Source organism: Helianthus annuus, chromosome 17, assembly GCF_002127325.2.
Source record: "Helianthus annuus cultivar XRQ/B chromosome 17, HanXRQr2.0-SUNRISE, whole genome shotgun sequence".
NCBI classification, from domain to species: Eukaryota; Viridiplantae; Streptophyta; class Magnoliopsida; order Asterales; family Asteraceae; genus Helianthus; species Helianthus annuus.
Genome location: NC_035449.2, coordinates 1,533,633 through 1,551,514, shown reverse-complemented (window position 1 = coordinate 1,551,514; position 17,882 = coordinate 1,533,633). Strand labels below are relative to the sequence as shown.

At 37.3% G+C, this 17,882-nt stretch overlaps 3 protein-coding genes and 1 long non-coding RNA gene across 5 annotated transcripts; 3 read left to right on the top strand and 1 right to left on the bottom strand.

Annotated features, from left to right (window-relative positions):
- The first annotated feature begins 2,934 nt into the window (after positions 1-2,934).
- LOC118489218 (UPF0496 protein At2g18630-like) lies at positions 2,935-3,567 on the top strand. Its single transcript, XM_035986919.1, has one exon. It carries the CDS (start codon positions 2,935-2,937, stop codon positions 3,565-3,567), a length of 633 nt encoding a protein of 210 aa, XP_035842812.1.
- A 724-nt stretch (positions 3,568-4,291) lies between these two features.
- On the top strand, positions 4,292-9,660 carry LOC118489063 (DET1- and DDB1-associated protein 1-like). The gene is made up of 4 exons (XM_035986599.1): positions 4,292-4,518; positions 7,807-7,867; positions 8,403-8,464; positions 9,323-9,660. Exons 1-4 carry the CDS (start codon positions 4,429-4,431, stop codon positions 9,419-9,421), a joined length of 312 nt encoding a protein of 103 aa, XP_035842492.1. The 5' UTR covers positions 4,292-4,428; the 3' UTR covers positions 9,422-9,660.
- A 996-nt stretch (positions 9,661-10,656) lies between these two features.
- LOC110921980 (pentatricopeptide repeat-containing protein At5g47360) lies at positions 10,657-12,569 on the bottom strand. Its single transcript, XM_022166302.2, has one exon. It carries the CDS (start codon positions 12,509-12,511, stop codon positions 11,072-11,074), a length of 1,440 nt encoding a protein of 479 aa, XP_022021994.1. The 5' UTR covers positions 12,512-12,569; the 3' UTR covers positions 10,657-11,071.
- Positions 12,570-16,253: 3,684 nt separating this feature from the next.
- On the top strand, positions 16,254-17,882 carry LOC110921633. 2 transcript variants are annotated; one of them, XR_004886047.1, is made up of 5 exons: positions 16,254-16,445; positions 16,807-16,887; positions 17,098-17,207; positions 17,424-17,582; positions 17,684-17,882. It is a non-coding gene; the product is annotated as an uncharacterized LOC110921633 (long non-coding RNA). The 2 variants fall into 2 exon arrangements; XR_002582522.2 differs by lacking the exon at positions 17,684-17,882 and having other exon boundaries at positions 17,098-17,294; positions 17,424-17,452.

The window sequence follows — 17,882 nt, the reverse complement described above, 5'->3', positions numbered from 1 at the left end:
TTAATATCAGTAGGAACTCTTTAGCGATTGAAAATGTCGGTTTTCATGTAGTTCAAGCATACTTGAGACACAAAAATTTTCAAAAATTTTCAATTTTTCCCAATTTCAACCAATTCAAGCATTTAAGATCATCAATCCTACCAACCCTCTCTCGAGTTACCGCATCCCCACACTTGGGATACATTGTCCCCAATGTATGGTGCAATTTATAATCTAAACTCGAGAGATACCACCCACAAACCATGAACGGCTAACGAACACTCGACTCACAAACAAAAACCACTCCTAACACAAAAATTTCACACCACCAAATACACGAAAACAAATAAAACACAAGATAGATAAACACATGCACCTGATCAGAAAACAAGTGAGTGTCTGTGGCGGTGTAACTGTTGCAATCTAACCGGAACATACGCCCCTCATGGATTCTTTGAGATCTCACCGGGGATGTTGCCAAACATCCCCACACTTGATTCATTGCATCCGTGAAGATGGAACGTAGAAACCTGTCAAAACACAAACACACCAAAACAAAACAAAACAAAGTACAAACTCTACATCCTCGGGCTGCCTCCCGAGAGCGCTAAGTTTAAAGGTCTTCAGCCAGACCGTACCTGATATGCGTTACGATGGTCTCAATGCACACTTACCCAAAACATTTCCAACGAATGCCCGGAAATTTACATGCCATCTCCATAGGTTTGTCAGTATAACTGGCATGTTTAGACTGCACCTGCGGGTTTCGCTAATCCACTTCATGCAATATACCCTGATGTCTTGTTGTTTCACCCTTCTCATCTTCTTCCTCGAACCCTCTTCCCCACACTTATTAATTTGAATGACTGATATGGGGAGAGGTTCGGTACACACATTCATCTCATCAGACTGCTCTGCCTCCTTATCGTCCTCACACACCATCTGATCCACTATTGACTCTTCATCAGATAAAGGATTCATTGGTGTGGTATTATCCTCCACAACCTCATCCTCTATGTGAGAATAATCTCCAATATCAACAGGTAATGGTGAAAGGCGTTGTTCTATTTCTATCTTCATTTTTAAACTCTGACACTTAGAAACTAAACAGCTGATTCGATCTTCATCGGAAAGGTTGGGTGCTGATAAATACTGCTCGAGTTTGAACAAAGTCACTTCCAAAGTAGCAAGTTTTTTCTCCTCCTCGGTCTGATAAGTATAGTCACCCTCGGGCTCAGAATATTCCTCGGGATGATACTGTCGGTATCCTTGACACGGTGTTGAGATGTACGCATCCATCATTTTTTTATTCCAATACTCTGGATTTTCCAAATACACCGCGCACACATCATCATAATAAGAAGTATGATAACGACCGCAACAGAAACATCGTCCATCCGTCCTTGTCTCATAATAAGCATCCTCGTCCCGATCCCATCCATCAGAGTAATAACCATCCTCCACCGTTGTATCAGAATCATAGAAATATGGTAGAGGGGAAGGATTATCATAACAAGGCATCAGTGGTTCTTTCAATTTTGCTTTTTCCCGTCTAAATCGGGCCTCGTGGCAACCGATACACGGGTGAAGTGGTTCCCTGCACAAAATGCATCTAAGAGAGCTGCAGAATATTGTAAGATCTGTCATCCTGCACAAACACAAAAACACAGGCACCGCGCATAAATCTGAACAAAACAAAACAAAACAAAACAAAACTGACACTATTTTTGGATTTTTATTTTAATTTTTTTTTATTTTTTTTAAACTAAAACTTAACACTAAACACTTTGCGCACGCCTCCCCGGCAACGGCGCCATTTTGATGTCTGTCGTTATGGACATGCAAAAACCGAAATAAACTAGTAGCTAGAGTAAGTCGGATATCGAACCAGAGGAGGATTGTGGAAAGTGTCGAATGAAAAGTATTAATTAATTACTACTGAATTGGAAAATCGGTGTGATTGATTATAAGAATTATCTAAAGTAACAAATAAAAATTAAGAAAAAGAGTGAGTGTAATAAACAATGATGAGAAAAGGTGATCACTCCGGGATTCAGATTGTGTGGTTAACTAATAACTTAGCTGATTGTCATATTGGATACTATTGGTTAAACGATATAATTATCAACTATTCATGCAATCAATAATTATTCAACCAACAAAGTATAATCGGATTTAAACGTATTTATGTCTCTGTCTAACACAGGATTCGTTTGTCAAACGAATTATAAAAACGCAAGTAAAGACCGTCTGTCACACGGTTACAATCCGAACTCAATACATAAAACAATAAACCAAATCAGTAGTGTCTTACACAATCATTCACCCAGAATGTCCACCAGAGATTTAGCCGCTCATCTCGGTTGATTGATCTTCGCCATGGTTGAAAACCTTCTGTCTGCCGTCGAAGATTATGATTTTGTGATGTTACCCCCTTTAATCACGGCTGCCCTGATCCACGTAACTCCCTCTCGAATTCGTCCACTATGCGGCCCAAAAGGGAAGTCCAATTATGGTTGCCAAATCCTTAGTTCGGCCCATGTGCCAATATATCTTCAAAAAATAAAAGTCGTGCTCTGCACGTGTCTTGTAGATGTGTCGCCCCCTATGTGATGAAAGGATTATGTAGTTGTTGACTTTTGTTTATATGGTGGCTGCACTCTTCAATCCTTGTTCACGTGACATAGGCTGCCAAAGTGATCCCCTTTTCTTTACAATCTTCATATATTAATGATGAGGTGATATCATATTCAAAAGCCAAGACCCCCACATGATTATCATTCTTTCAACAACTCTACATGTGCACGTGATTGAATATGGGTGAATCATGCAACCATCACACACTCATCATATAACTTCCATCAGTTTTCATAATTGGCCTCTCGACTTTGTGTCTTCGTATTTCTTGAATTCCCGAACTCTAACTTGATCCGAATCAACGCCCGATCATCACGAATGACTTTGTTCATCATCCTTGAACGCTCTAACTTTGTCGGTTTAACTCGATTAACCTGTAACACCACAAACGCTCGTAGATACCAATTCGACATATATAATCAAGTTCACGACAATAAAACACTTGTTATAATACACTTTAGCACCCGGTTTTTACACACTCCATCAATATGTAGCACCTCATCCAGCACCCACCACCACCAACCCTCCTCATCACACACACCCTCAATCTCCCCATCAGATCTAACCTCATACGAGCACGCATGCCGCTCAGATCCCGACATCCAGTCCTTCGACTCATCCCTCCACTATCGCACCACCTGCGTCATCAACTCACTCGCTGTCGATGCTGTGCCGTTGAGTTCGATGGGGAAATGGGTGAATTCGTTGTGGAAGAAGTATGAGAACGAGTTGAAAGCGCAGAGGGAGACGATTAGTTCAATGCGGGTTGGGAATCGGATTGTGATCAAGGATTTGGATAATATTAAGGTGTTGGTGGATAAGTTGGGGAATGAAATTGAAGAGTTGGTGCGGAACGCCAAGTTTGCGATTAGGGAGGAGGAAGAGGCGGTGGCGGTTGCGGTTGATGAGATGAGGAAAGTTGTGAGTGATTTTGTGTTGAAGAAACCCTAATTTGATGCTCTGCAGAGAGATGATTTTGTGTTGGTGGTTGGTGTGCGATATAAATGAGGAATTAAATGATTTAAGAGGGAATGACCATTTTACCCTCATGTGCCTTGCACATGAGGTATTTTAACTGAGAATTCTAACCTAGTTTGGCTTAAAGGACAAAACTTGTAAGATTCTGAAACGTAAAGGACACCGCCTGTCAACTTTTTGGCTAAAGGATAACGCCTGAAATTTGATGTAAAGATAAATGACAAAACTTGTAATTTACTCTATATATAATAATGACCCAACCCTTATCTTATTATTAAAGCCTGAATCTATTGTTAGCCCAAAACAATTTATATGTTAATAATAAGCCCAAAACAGTTTATATGTTAACCCAAAATACAAAATAAGTTAATAACCTTTTTGAAGTTTCAAAGCGTGGCAGTGGAGTGTTGGAAGGAAACGAAACGTCGACCTGAGTGCAGGGGCCAGACGCTGATCAGTGCTCATCCAAACAAGAACAGGCAATATAGTTCTTGTCCTTTAGTTTATCGGGTAGTGAAGCTAGCTTTGCTTTTACCAGTTGCAACCGCAACCGTTGCATGGTGAAAAAAAATTCGGGACACCCCTGAGTTAACGTTCGGGTCCCGCCACTGAATAATACACGTTTTCATTTCTTAATAAATATTCCAACAATAATATTCAACCAAACACCCCTAATGAATGAAAAAGGTGGATGAAATTTGGTGGCATGAGGGGAGGGACTAGTAAATAAATAAATAAATAGGCCAAAGTAACCGTGTGGATACAGAATTCGTATGCGTATGCACATCATCAATCCATCTTCCGATCTGCTGCGATTATAATCACCGGGGCTGAATGGGGTCGTCGTGGGATGTTGGTAATTGGCCTTCTTTCGACCCCCACAACTTCAGCCAACTTCGCCCCAACGATCCTTCTGCCCCTTCCGTAAGCTCATCCATCACTATTTATTTATTTAGGGTTTCCTTTCTCCTTCTTAATTCAATGTAACCTATTTCAGATTGTTCATTTGGAATGATTTTAGGGTTAATCATCCATTGCAATGCAGAATTAGGAATATTTGAGTATAGGAATTACATTCCTTTTAGTTATGCATGCTTGCTTTTATATTTGTTGGTATATAATTTCTGTATAATATTGAAAAAAAAGTTCAACTTCTTTCAAGATTGTATTGTAATAATAATAACTAGTGGTATGAAAATGGCGCGTAGATTCCCCATACTACGCAATAGGAATTTGATTGGTATCGCTTCATCTTGTTGTGTTATAGTATCAACGCTCGTTATAGCAACCAAAAAAGGAAAAACAAAAAATAAAATCGTGAGATGACCAAAAGAATATCAACATCGTATCGAATCAAACCTTGTATCAAAGTCAAATCAGCTCACATCACCTTTTGTCTGAAAAAGAACCCTAAATGTCACGCTTTGGCCAAAGCGCGGAGCTTTGGGAGTACGGAAATAAGGATGGATGTGTGAATATCATGATCCATAATAATGTTATTGTTGTCAGAAATGGATTTCATCCAATTTATAAAAGTTGCTCATGTCCGCAATCCAATTCTTATTTTCAAATTTGTTTCAGAATCTCAACTACCTCTATCTTTTTCTCCCTCTCTCTCAACACTACCACTGCATCTCCGGCGACGGAAAACGGCGAGCACCACATCTCCACCAACAGTAGTTCAATGACCTCCAGCCATGTAGGTTTCTACTCGATTGTTAATGGCTCCCCCTCTCTTCTATATAAAACTTTCGTGACAAACAGCCACCGCCATCGCCGGAGACAACCATTATTACCGTCAATGTCGGTTTTGCGTTATTTGTTAACCTCTACGAACAGTTCCTGCTCGAATACGAGTTATTGGCACAAGACAACACATTCACTGTCCTGCCTTTTTGTTGAAGGACTAAAGTTGTAAAATTAGAGAAACTATTGTGGCCATCTCCCAACACTTTGAAAGTATAGTATTCCACCGACTTTTATGAATTAATACTATATAGTAATATCACATGTGCTGCTGATGCACTTCATCTGGTTATGTTGCCTTGTCTTCTATTCATGTGTATGAAGCTTCACTTGTGCAAGATTAGATGTATCAAATATGAATGTTAATATCTTGGAGTAATATATCTATGGTTATATTATACTTATACGTTACATATTCTACGTTCCCATAGTTATTAAAAGCCCTTGCTTCTTGCTCGTTGGCTCGTTTTCCAGGCGAGGCCCCTTAAATCCGCTTCTAGTTCCTAGGCCATCGCTTCTTGAAGTTGACGACACCTAGGATGGTATTGATGACTGATGAAGAACAATGATCAGTTGAACCTTTACCATGTATTACATTACATTCTATGTTGTCAAAGCGCCTAGGCGTACAGTGCATAGGCTTAGCTCGGGGCCTAGGCGCTTAAAAAACAAGGGCTTTATTTTAAATAAGCCGCATAGTATAAAATATATTTTTTAGGGGTTTTAGAGATCTTTGAGGCTTGTTTAGGGCTACTTTAGGATGTTTTAGGGTTGTTTAGGACTTGTTTATGGCTCGCTTAGGATGTTTAGGCGTTTTAGCCGACTTTTAGCCGGAATTTGGCTGGAAATTGCGCCTCATCGGTCGCGGTCCACTTACTGCGCCTAGGCACGCACCTCACACCCTTGACAACATAGATTACTTTTTGAACTTTTGGTTTTTATATTTTGAACTTTTGGTACTTTACTTTGAACTTGTTATTCAAGTTTTGGAATTACATTTGAATCTCGAGTATTTTAGAACTTTTGGTACTAATTAGATGATATTAAATGTTATATAATAGTTTTCATTTATTTATTTGAAGAATAATATAATTTTTCTAATACATAATATATATTTATTTATTTTTTTCATTGAAGTGCGCTTTTTTCTTAGGCCCTCGTATTTTTGCGCCTGGGCCCCAGGCAGGGCCTATGCGCCTTGAGTGCGCCTAGCGAGTAGCGCCTTTGATAACTATGATGTCTCCATAATAGTATATTCATGACATTAGCAACTAAGAGGACTCGGGGCACCCCCGTGATCACCCATTTTAACGCGTTAAAAAACAACGCAACACCGCCGCCACACAATTCATAACGCGTGGAAATGTAAACGCGTTAACCTGAGCACGCGTTAAACTTTTGAGTTTTATAGGGTATGACTTGTACATTGTGCATTAATACTTGTATATTGGAATCCCCATCACTAGTGATTCCACCCCTCCTACATTTCTATCACTAGTGATGGAAATTGGATTGATGACATGGCATTAGTTGATTGGATAGTGGGAGTGATGGAATCCATCACTAGTGATTCCACCCCTAGTCCCCTAATAAGTCAAGGAAGATGATTTATTTGTTTGGTAAGTGTAGCTGCAGCCCTAAAAACATTTTCTTGGTAGGATTGGTCTTGAACTCTTGATGCAACCAACTTGTTATTTAGAGTTAAATGCCATTTTAGTCCCTGTGGTTTGGGCCATTTTGCCAGTTTAGTCCAAAGGTTTCATTTTTCGCCTGTGGATTCAAAAAGGTTTCACCGTTGACATATTAGTCCACTAGGTTAACAGTTAACTTAATCCATTTTTTCTGTTAACGAGAAGGGCACTTCGGTCATTTATATGGTCGAATTGCCCTTCTAATTAACAGAATTACATATAAAATGACCGAATTGCCCTTCTTGTTAACAGAAAAAATGGATGAAGTTAACCCAATGGATTAAAATGGCAACGGTGAAACCTTTTTGGACCCACATGCGAAAAATGAAACCTTTGGACTAAACTGGCAAATTGGCCCAAACCACAGGGACTAAAATGACATTTAACTCTTTTATTTATTTTCAAATTGTTTAATGAATTTGGCACTATGTACAGTGAACCAGGTTGACAACATATATAAGCAGAAAATTTATACAGAAAAACAGATAAGGCGTCAAAATCGACTTTTCTAAGTTCTGACTGTCTTAACCCGTGCACAATCTGAATAAGGCTTCATATCCAACAAAACAATATGTTTAAGTGGTACATTAAATAAGGGTAAAGATAACTTCATCAGGATGTTATTACATTAGATAACGGTTAAGTTTAACTTCAGTTAATTGGGATTTAGTTAAGTTGGTATCAGCCTGCCAGTGTTTCCTTCGACTATATGAACTTGATTCATGATGACAATTCTCTTAATTTATTATTAAAACAATGTTTTTACTTTTTTTAGAAGAAGACACCAATTACTTATCATCCAACTCATGAACGGACTCTTCCACCCCCCGACCAAGGTAACTTAACTTATTTTACCATTTTTCGTCTTCACATGAACTGCATACTTTATTTGGTGCTATATAGCTTTTTTTCTCTTTTTTTATTTTAAATTTTCGGTTAATTAACGTATTAAATACGATTACAAAAATGATACTATTACGATAAGGTTCATCAATTTAGGAGATTTTATGCATTTTCAATACACTCTGGGCAACTTTCATTTCAATTCATTTGACATGTTTCCATTTTTAGCTAACTTTATATTAGTTGTACCTATTCGGGATAAAATATAACCTAATTCGGCTACGTACAAATGATTAAAATCGCTACCTCTGTGTGTGCGTGTATTCCTGAGTGGGTGGTGGTTTATGCTATTTGCCTCGAAAACAATAAATAATTATGTATAGTTTATAGAAAGGAAGTTTTAATTTTGACTTTTGCAAATTAGTAAACGAGTGATGACTTTAAAAGTCAGACCCTTTTGGGTGTTTATTAGTAAAATAGGATTTAAATCCTGGAAAGTTTTTTTTTCATTTAAATCTGTTTTTGCAGTAATATCTTCGGAAGCCAAAAACATATTGCTGAGGCAATTCTATCAGCGCGGTGATGAGAAGGTGAGATTCTTCGTTCTTGCAAAAGCTCATTTCTTATTTTTGCCTCAAAAAGACAAGTTTGCTCTTGTCGGGTTTGTGTATTTACGTCTATTAATACATATAAGTATTCAGAAATAGGGCTGTAAACGAACCAAACGTTCGGCGAACAGTTTGTGAACCGTTCGGTGGGAAGTTCGTTTGTGTTCGTTCGTTTATTAAACAAACGAACACGAACAAGAAATTTCATTCGTTTAGTTAAATAAACAAACATGAACAGAGGTCGTGTTCGTTCGTTTATGTTCGTGAATGTTCGGTAATGTGTCCGTTTGTGTTTGATAGTTCATTAGTGTTTTTAGTTTTTATATTTATTTAAAAACTTCAAAATTTCGACAAATTAAATATCTAATAAGTGTCGATGTATTATATATTCTGTTCATGAACAATTGTTTATGGTCGTTTGTTTCCATTTGTGTTCATGAACATTAGTTTGTTTCATTTGTGTTCGTCAACGTTCGTTTTTTTTCGTTGCCTAAAATTAACAAACGAACACAAACAAGTTCATTTCCATAACAAACGAACATGAACATAAAATCTCGTTCGATAAGCGTTCATGAACGGTTCGCGAACACATATATTTCTTAACAAACGAACACGAACAATGTCTTGTTCATGTTCGTTCGGTTCGTTTTCAGCCCTATTCAGAAAGACTAGTTTGCCCTCCTCCGGTCTGTGTATTTATCTCTATAGAATATAGATGCATGCACCTATTCAAAACACATGTATACGACGGACTCATTACTGCATTTATGCACACACATACACAAACTGATGCAAAAGGACGAGATTACCCTTCTCATGATTTGCCATTTCTGTTTGCAGTTGAGACCAAAGAGAGCTGCTCCCGAGAATCTTTCACCGGAGCAAGAATGCAAGCACCCTAGAGCTTCATTCGCTTCATCTTCCGAGCCTCCAAAATGAGGCATACTCACCTTTCTGCACAATGATGTAAATAGTCTTCACTGTCGAGTGTTGATACCATATGTTGTGTGTGTGTTTTAGTGAGGTATGATACGAGTGAATCGTTTGCATCTTGGTGTGTACTTTCAGCTATACAGACTTGTACATTTCTATATTTATAAACAGGCAGATAACTAAATATGCAAAACAACATCCTTGGGCTAGTTATTTTGTAAACGCGGCAGATCCATTTTTTACTCGCTATCATTGTTTACGTATATTGGAAGTACACGAAAACACACCTGATACGCAACTCATAATCGTGTACAATTATATCCAACCATTACCGTCTACAAAATGACTGATCTACGCGAGTCCGAGTGGCATTGAAACTAAAGAGCCATGTAGGTAGGTTCAAATTTACCTTTCTGGAGTCATTTACCGTAGTTTAAAAACCTTCCGATGACAATTTAGACACAAATGATACATATGATTCAAACATGGCACATATGAAAACACTTATGGTGATGTGTGAAACTTAATATTCGACGCGACTATTATTCGGGTACGTGTCTACAATCGATCGCTCAGGCTCCCTCTTTCTTTTCATTTTGAGCCGCCCCTTGTTCTCAAGTGTCGAGAGTTTTTTACCTTCTTGTTTCTTTTCATTTTATGTTGATATCGCTCAGGCTCCCTCTTTCTTTTCATTTTGAGCCGCCCCTTGTTCTCAAGTGTCGAGAGTTTTTTAACCACTGGGTGTCAGCCCAGTGGCCACCGACATCCATCTTAAAACCTGCAAGGGGGAGGTCGCAAGTTCGACCAGTGGCAATCGACATCCATCTTAAAACCTGCAAGGGGGAGGTCGCAAGTTCGATTCTTACCCTGAGCATACTGGGGAATTCACCGCCAGGGCGATTGGTCGGGTAGCAAACTGGGGAGGGGGATCCCTCCCGCGGTCAGGGGTACCGTGCATTTACCCTTTTTTCCCTTGATAGACAGTTTACTGATACTTTGTGTGATATTTGATGAATACTTTACTAATGTTGGGCGTTTGTTCTACGATTTATCGTTAAAAGAATGTTAGTATTTGTGTGTTTTTCGACGATTTATATTTTATACTTTTGCAGCCACCAGATGAACGAACGGGTGGTATTATACGATATATTGTTAAAAGAGAGTGTTAATATTTGTGTGTTTGGCTTCTTTAAACCATAACCAGTTTTGCATCAAACTTAAACTAAAAACATATAGACAACTGACAAGAACCTTAAAGCCAGATAAATCACACAAAAAACACATCGAAACATATGCTAAGACAGTAAGACAGGATATCTAACGTTTTTCTTATAAAGCTAGTGTCTCGGAATTGGACTAGCACATTAAAATCATCCTTCATCTATGTTTCTTGTACACACACATATCGGCAGTCGTCAACACAGTATGCAAAATCACTACTTTCCAAATAGAAGGTTTTAACTTCTTAGCTAGAGATGATTTCTGTTGAAGACAGCACACAACAATTCTGCTGCGTGTCACCATGCCATTTATCGTTCATTTCAACTTCAAAACAAAATTTGTTTCTCTTAAAGCGAAACATGGAATCCGACATGGAGAAGAGCTTAATATCTTGAAGAACACAATCAAACACGAGTCAAGAAGCATCAAAGTTACTCAACCATCATTGGCCTTGTATATATGAGAAACTAGTTCCGTTTCTCCAGCATTCGTTAAATACTCAACTACATTTTGAACGTAAGGAGCTTTAAGTTGGACGCGTTTCTGAACCATCATCTTAGCAAGCTTTGAAGCTTCCAACAAATGGCTTCCGGTACAAAGTCCATTCATCATCATAGAATAAATCTCCGAATCAATAGAAGTCGCAAACTCTAATTTCGCAATTTCATTATACAACACAAAAGCATCGAGCACTCGTTTTTCCTTTAAACACAACCTCTTTAACAACTCACTACAAGCCACCCCGTCCGGCTTCAAATCACTAATCAACATCCTCCTAAATACTTTTTCACCCTCTTCAAACTTATTAACCCTTAATAATGTCACCACAAGTGAGCTATAACATTCACTTTTCGAAACACTCCCTACGGCAACCAATCTATCGATTACTTTATACGCTTCTTCCACTTGATCCTCTTGGCAAAGACCATTGATTAACGTACTGATTGTGACCCTATTCGGCGCACAACCGCAAGCCTCCATCCGATCCAAAACGGTCAACGCTTCCATTGACCTACCCTTTTCACAGAAATGACGGATCATAGTTGTATACGTAACAACCGTCGGCGCACAAACTCCACCTTGGTTTTCCATCTCTTGCAACAAGTCCAACCCTTTTTCCAAATTCCCAACTCTACAAACCCCATCGAGAAGTACCGAATACGCAACGACATTCGGCGAACATCCTTGCTGGCTTACAACCTTAAACAACCTACTAGCATCTTCTATCCTACCCAAATCACAAAACCCTTTAACCATCGAAACAAATGTCACCATATCAGGATAAAGATTAACCAAACTCATCTCCTCCATTAACCCTAAAGCCTCATCCATTCGACCCGTTTCACAATACAACCTAATCACCGCATTGTAAGCAATCGTATCCGGTCTACACTTAAACTCATTCATTTTCTTTAACACCCATAAAGCCTCATCTGCAAGCCTAGCTTCCTTACATAAATTCAAAACTATCTTGAAACTTTTAACATTCAATACACAGTTATCAAAACCATAAGCCTCAATAACATCCCTAATCACATTAGGGTTTTGGTTAATTCTGAATAATTTACAAGCAATGTTATACATATATGAAGTGTGCTTATACTCACGTTGAGTACCAGCCCATATGAAGAATCTTAGACCGGATATGTGAGACTGATTGGTGGAAGTTGAACTGCATCTTTTGATTACCTCCTTTACGCATGAAGTGTCTAATTTGGCACCGACTCTTGTTAGGGTTTTTTCGATGTTTGGATCATTGTTTTCTTCCAAATGTATCCAGTATTTGTCAACTGCAAGTGTTGTGAAAGAAAATTTAGGGTTTTTGTGTCGGATTGAAGATGTGAGGAGGAATCGAGAGACCAAATGAATTGACATTGAGATAAACCCTCACTCCGATCAGAGGACTTCAGTGTTTTAGTTTGCAGATCCGAATCACCACATCATATTCAATTAGGGTGAAGAGAAAACCGAAATAACCGAAATGTAAATGAAAAAATCGAATCGAAACAAAAATCGATGGTTCGGTTTTCGTATTTTTAATAACTGAAATTTCGGTTCGGTTTTCGGATAACCATTTACAATAATCGAAAAAAACAGAACCGAATCGATAAGTTAAAATAGTAGGCCTAGTCTGTAAATTTTTATGTTTAAGTTTAAGTTGTTTAAGTGTCTAGCTCATGCTAGTAGAAATTATTAATTTTATTCTTGAATGTTAAGTATTTTGCCTGAGACCTAAATTATTTCGAGATTTCTCGGAGATGTCTCTGGGTTTAAGTGAAGAATATTAATTAAAAAGAGTGAATTTCAAGTTTTGTCCTTTATCTTTAAGCCACTTTGCAAGTTTTGTCCTTTATGTTTAAATTTGACGAGTTTTGTCCTTTATGTTTAAAAATCAAGCACATTTTACCCTTTATGTTTAAAAATCAAACACGTTTTGTCCTTTATGTTTAAAATATCAAGCACGTTTCGTCCTTAAAAATCAAGCATAAAGGACAAAACGTGCTTGATTTTTAAACATAAAGGACAAACCTCGTCAAATTTAAACATAAAGGACAAAACTTGCAAAGTGGCCTAAAGATAAAGGACAAAACTTGAAATTCACTCAATTAAAAAGGTTAAATATAAACATATGAGAAAGATTTTAAATTTTGAATTATACTCTCTATTTTTTGAATCTTACATAATTGTGTTCAAAAAACTGAAATAACCAAAAAACCGAACCGAAACGGTGTAAAAACCGAAACCAAACGGTTTTAAAAAAACTAAAACCGACATTTCGGTTTTGATTTTAGTTTTGCATAAAAGAAACGAACCGAATCGAATCAAACCGTGCAAACCCCTGTAAGATAATATATGTTGGGCTTTGAGCTGGTTTTTTTTTTTTTTTCTTCTTTTTTTTTGAAGGCCAAATATGTTCCACACCAAAGATATATACAAAACAGCATACCAATCAAGCGAGTATTTGTTTACTTGGGCCTATCAGTAGTTAACTACAATCAATGGAGCTTGGGCAGATAACATGGATCAATTTCATGTTTATAGTTGGTTAATGTGGGCTTGTGACTTTGGTCCCTTAAAAATCCATCAATTCCATTATTTGTTTGTTTGGGCTTGTGACTTTGGTCCCTTAAAAATCCAATCACCTTATTTTGCTACCGTTATACTTATTTGTCACAAATCACAATCAAAATTTATTCTTCTTCATCATCATACTCAGTAAATCTCACCAATAGCAAAGTTAACATAGGATCTGAGGAGCATATGATATAGATAGCCTTACATCTACTCCATAGAAATAGAGAGGCTGCTTCCAGTGAGACCCTCGTCTCGATAGTAGTTTTGCATCAAACCTTGGACATAAGACACGTAACACTCAGCAATTAAAACAAAGGCCGATTTGTGCATGTACTCCCTTGTCTTTCGGTTATCAACGTCACCACATGATGCATGATTAACCATCCCCTCTTTTAATGTTATTTTCACGAAATTAGTAAAATAACGTTAAAATTAATGCACTTTCACTTTTGCCCCCCAAGCGCCCACACATATATACACTATATACGCATATTTATTAACTAGTTAGATTCTCCAGGCTTCGCGAAAGGTGCTTCTATCGTATCGAACCGAAACCGATTGAACAACCTGTGTCGGTATGTGTAGTTATTTTATTGTTTTTTTTGTCGATAAATTGACATCGTATTGCTACCATACCGTACAGAACCGAATAACAGCGGTGTCGGTATTTATTTTATGGTTTTCTGTTTTGATAACAGATACCGTGCCGCTACCATAGTGAGCTGAACGAACATCAGTTTCGGTAATACCATTTTCTTATTGTTTTCTTGAGATAAAATGACACCGTATCGCTACTGTATCATACCGAACATCGGTACCAGTACTTATATTTGTTTTTTATGGTTTCCGATTTCAAAAACTGTTCGTTTATACAACTCTGTTTGAAACAATAAATGAATATCGGTAATGGTACCGTGACAATATGAACCAATCGATACCGTTCGAACAAAATCGGTGTCGGTACCAGTGTTTGATTGTATCATTTTTGGTGGAAGTAAATTACAAGTTGATTTCTATACCGAGTGCATGTATCGTATTGGTATTGTAACAAACAGAACCGATACCGATCCAATGCCCACAGTAACGTATCATCACATGGAATTTAAAAAAAAATAAATGTAATAGGTTTAAAATTTTAAAAAATTTAATGTACGTCAGTTATTTCTAAAAAAATAAAATTGAATAACAAATAATAAAATTAAAAAAACAAATACTTAAATCTGATCAGTTATTATTTATTACTACAAATCAAATTAATTGATAAATAAAATATTAATAAAATAGATCCTTAAAAATTTTGAGATCCTATTCATCAAGAGTTTGAATTCATATTTTATTTTTTTGTTTATGCAACTCTATTTGTAACAATAAATGAATATCGGTAATAGTATCATGACAATCTGAATCGATCGATGTCGTTCGAACAAAATCGATGTCGGTAGCTGTTTTTGATTGTATCGTTTTTGATGGAAGTAAATCACATGTTGATTTCTATGCCGAGTGCATGTATCATATTGGTGCTGTAACAAACCGAACCTATTGGCGACATCTGACCACATCTAGCTTTGTTAGGGAATTGGAATGGAGTCATTACGAGGTTGAGAGAGGTCTTCATTCCTATTGCCGACCTCTAGGTTGCTCTTATGAGAAATGAGGAAGAAGACAAAATTCAGTAAGAAATCCTGATAAAATTAGACTTTTTTTTGAAATTTGGACTAAAATGGCAACAAAATGCAAACCTCAGGGACCCAGATTTAAAAAATTTGGATTTTGGCCTAAAGTGGCAAAAGTGAGCAAACCTCAGGGACCATTTTGGCTATTAACTCTTATTTAAAAATGAAAAGTAAAGAGAAGTTGAAAGTGCCATCACCAATGCATTTGTAAACATGTCTAGTCAACTGTCACATCAGATTTTCATGTTAAACAAGAAGATGAAGGTGATGTTAGGCCTTTGGGTATGGGGATCGGCAGAGGGCCGTCCCCCCCCCCCCTTTAGCCACGTCCCACACCGCCCCCTTGGGGCCGTCCTCGGCACTTCCGTCGGATATGTGACGCCGGAGACGGGGCAAGCTGGTGGGCCCCCCATGGCAGCTTCTCTCTCATCCTTATATATATATAGTGTGAGGTTCAATGGGGAACACAAAAAAAGTGGGGAACTGGGGAACCCCCTTAGAAACCCTTGGATTAAGTTAATCAATGGTTAAGATTAGATTACATTTGTGAAGGCTTAAAAAACATGGAGGGGCATATTTGGAATTTTTGAAAAGTTAGAATCAGGTCCCTGGAGAGTGGAGAGCATTACGTAGATCTCAACCGTCGTCACCGGAGTAGGTCGCCGGAGAACACATCTGAGAGCTTTTAACCACCGTCGCCAGATTAGGTCATCGGAAACCATTGTCTAGATCGCCGGAGAACACTTTTTAGCCCTAATCGTCGTCGATTTTGTTTATTTCAGGCTGAGATTTATCAGAAACTGTAAGTTTAATGTTTTGAAAAAGAAATCCGTTAACTCCCTTGCTTTACGAATGTTCGGATAGCTTATACATTCATATAATGTTATGTACATCATGTATCTAAGATCTAGGTTGTAATAATTTGCAGGTTTTCAGATCTGCTCGCCGAAGACTGTTACGGAACCCTAGCCGCGACCAATTTCGTTTGAGATCTATGGAGTATTAACTTATAAGTTTTCAGATCTGAAAACCTGCTAGTACAACTTTGATATCACTATAAGGTATCATCTATCTAATATTTACTTGTATGTTTTATTTATATTAACATGAATATAAATAATTATGATAATTTTTAGATTTATATTCATAATTCGTAGTTTTTTCAAACAAAAAAATTGTTTTAACATGTTAAATTCTTTTATTTCAATTTGATTTTCAACAGATTTGTTAAGTATATCATTAAAATGATTTAACATGTTAAATAACCTTTCTATTAAACACTTTATTAGATTCTCATCGTCCTAATACTTTCTAAAGTAGAGGTTTAGAAGAAGAAGGATACAGTTCAAGTTTGATTTTTAGAACCTTTTACAGATTTTCTGAATAATTTAATTGATGATTATGTATGTGATTTGTATTTAGGAGTGATTTCTTGCTAGGATGTTACACTTCATGGTCTTCATGCTGCAAATCCACGGGTATTAGAAGTAATTTCATTTAGATGTAAGGTTTATATGTATATCTATCATGTTTAGTCTTTGTAATTTCATTTAGATAACTCTTAGAAGTAAGAGATCTGATATCTATATGGGTCGTAGTGGACATTATATGACATTGCGGTTAACATATATAAAGTTGTAAATTATTTTCTAAATAGTGGATTATAGAATAATTTTCTTGTGGTCCTTTATACTGTGTCCAATTTTGTTTCAGGGTGAGTCTGCATCTTTGGCTGATAGATATGGTCTGCCTATTGGCCCCTCCAATTGCCACAACCATTTTCCTGAAGAAACAGATGCAATATAGACTATCTCATGGAATAGGTAATACTGATACAGTGATGCACCATATCGCACTTGACTCATTGGCCGGTTTTACACATCGTAGATTGAGCGTAGACGTCAATTAAGGTAGTCTTTGGCATTGTGTATCAAAGCGATTATCAATAAAATTACATGCAATACCTAACATCCCCTAGTCATCGTTGATTATTTCTAGGCCTTGTACTTACCGGTCTGGTGCCTGATTTGTTTTTGTAGAAAATTGGTGGACATACATGAGGACTGACCCTAAAGGTTTGGATGAGATTTACAAGCTGACCGAGGCTTGAAGGCTGAAAGTAGAGGTGCAAAAGACATTCTTAATTACGCAAGTTCAAGAGGCACACATTGAAAAAAAAAACAGAAGGATAATTCCTGGTAACGTTCTTGAATTTGACTGATATATTACAGTTGTTCTTCTTGAGGGACCTCTATTCTGGGATTTTAACTATTCGAATGCAATTTCTGATTTATTACAGATGGTAAAAGATTAGTGTTAAGGACAAGTGATTGTTAAGAGCCGGTTCAGATTCAAATCAAAGTGAATTTTAGAAGTTATAAAGATGGTAATTTTGACGTTTTGAGGTCAAACAGAGACATTCAACTCCTTTATTATACTAAGGTCATGAAATATCAATAAAATCTTTTTGATCACAATAAACTTACAAACATAATACA

Bases quoted from the DNA above. Each gene is read 5' to 3' on its own strand.
- LOC118489063 (XM_035986599.1), top strand. From the start codon at position 4,429: ATGGGGTCGTCGTGGGATGTTGGTAATTGGCCTTCTTTCGACCCCCAC. The intron at 4,519-7,806 runs GTAAGCTCATCC...TACTTTTTTTAG, and splicing joins ACGATCCTTCTGCCCCTTCC to AAGAAGACACCAATTACTTA. The intron at 7,868-8,402 runs GTAACTTAACTT...CTGTTTTTGCAG, and splicing joins TCTTCCACCCCCCGACCAAG to TAATATCTTCGGAAGCCAAA.
- LOC110921980 (XM_022166302.2), bottom strand. From the start codon at position 12,511: ATGTCAATTCATTTGGTCTCTCGATTCCTCCTCACATCTTCAATCCGA.
- LOC118489218 (XM_035986919.1), top strand. From the start codon at position 2,935: ATGACTTTGTTCATCATCCTTGAACGCTCTAACTTTGTCGGTTTAACT.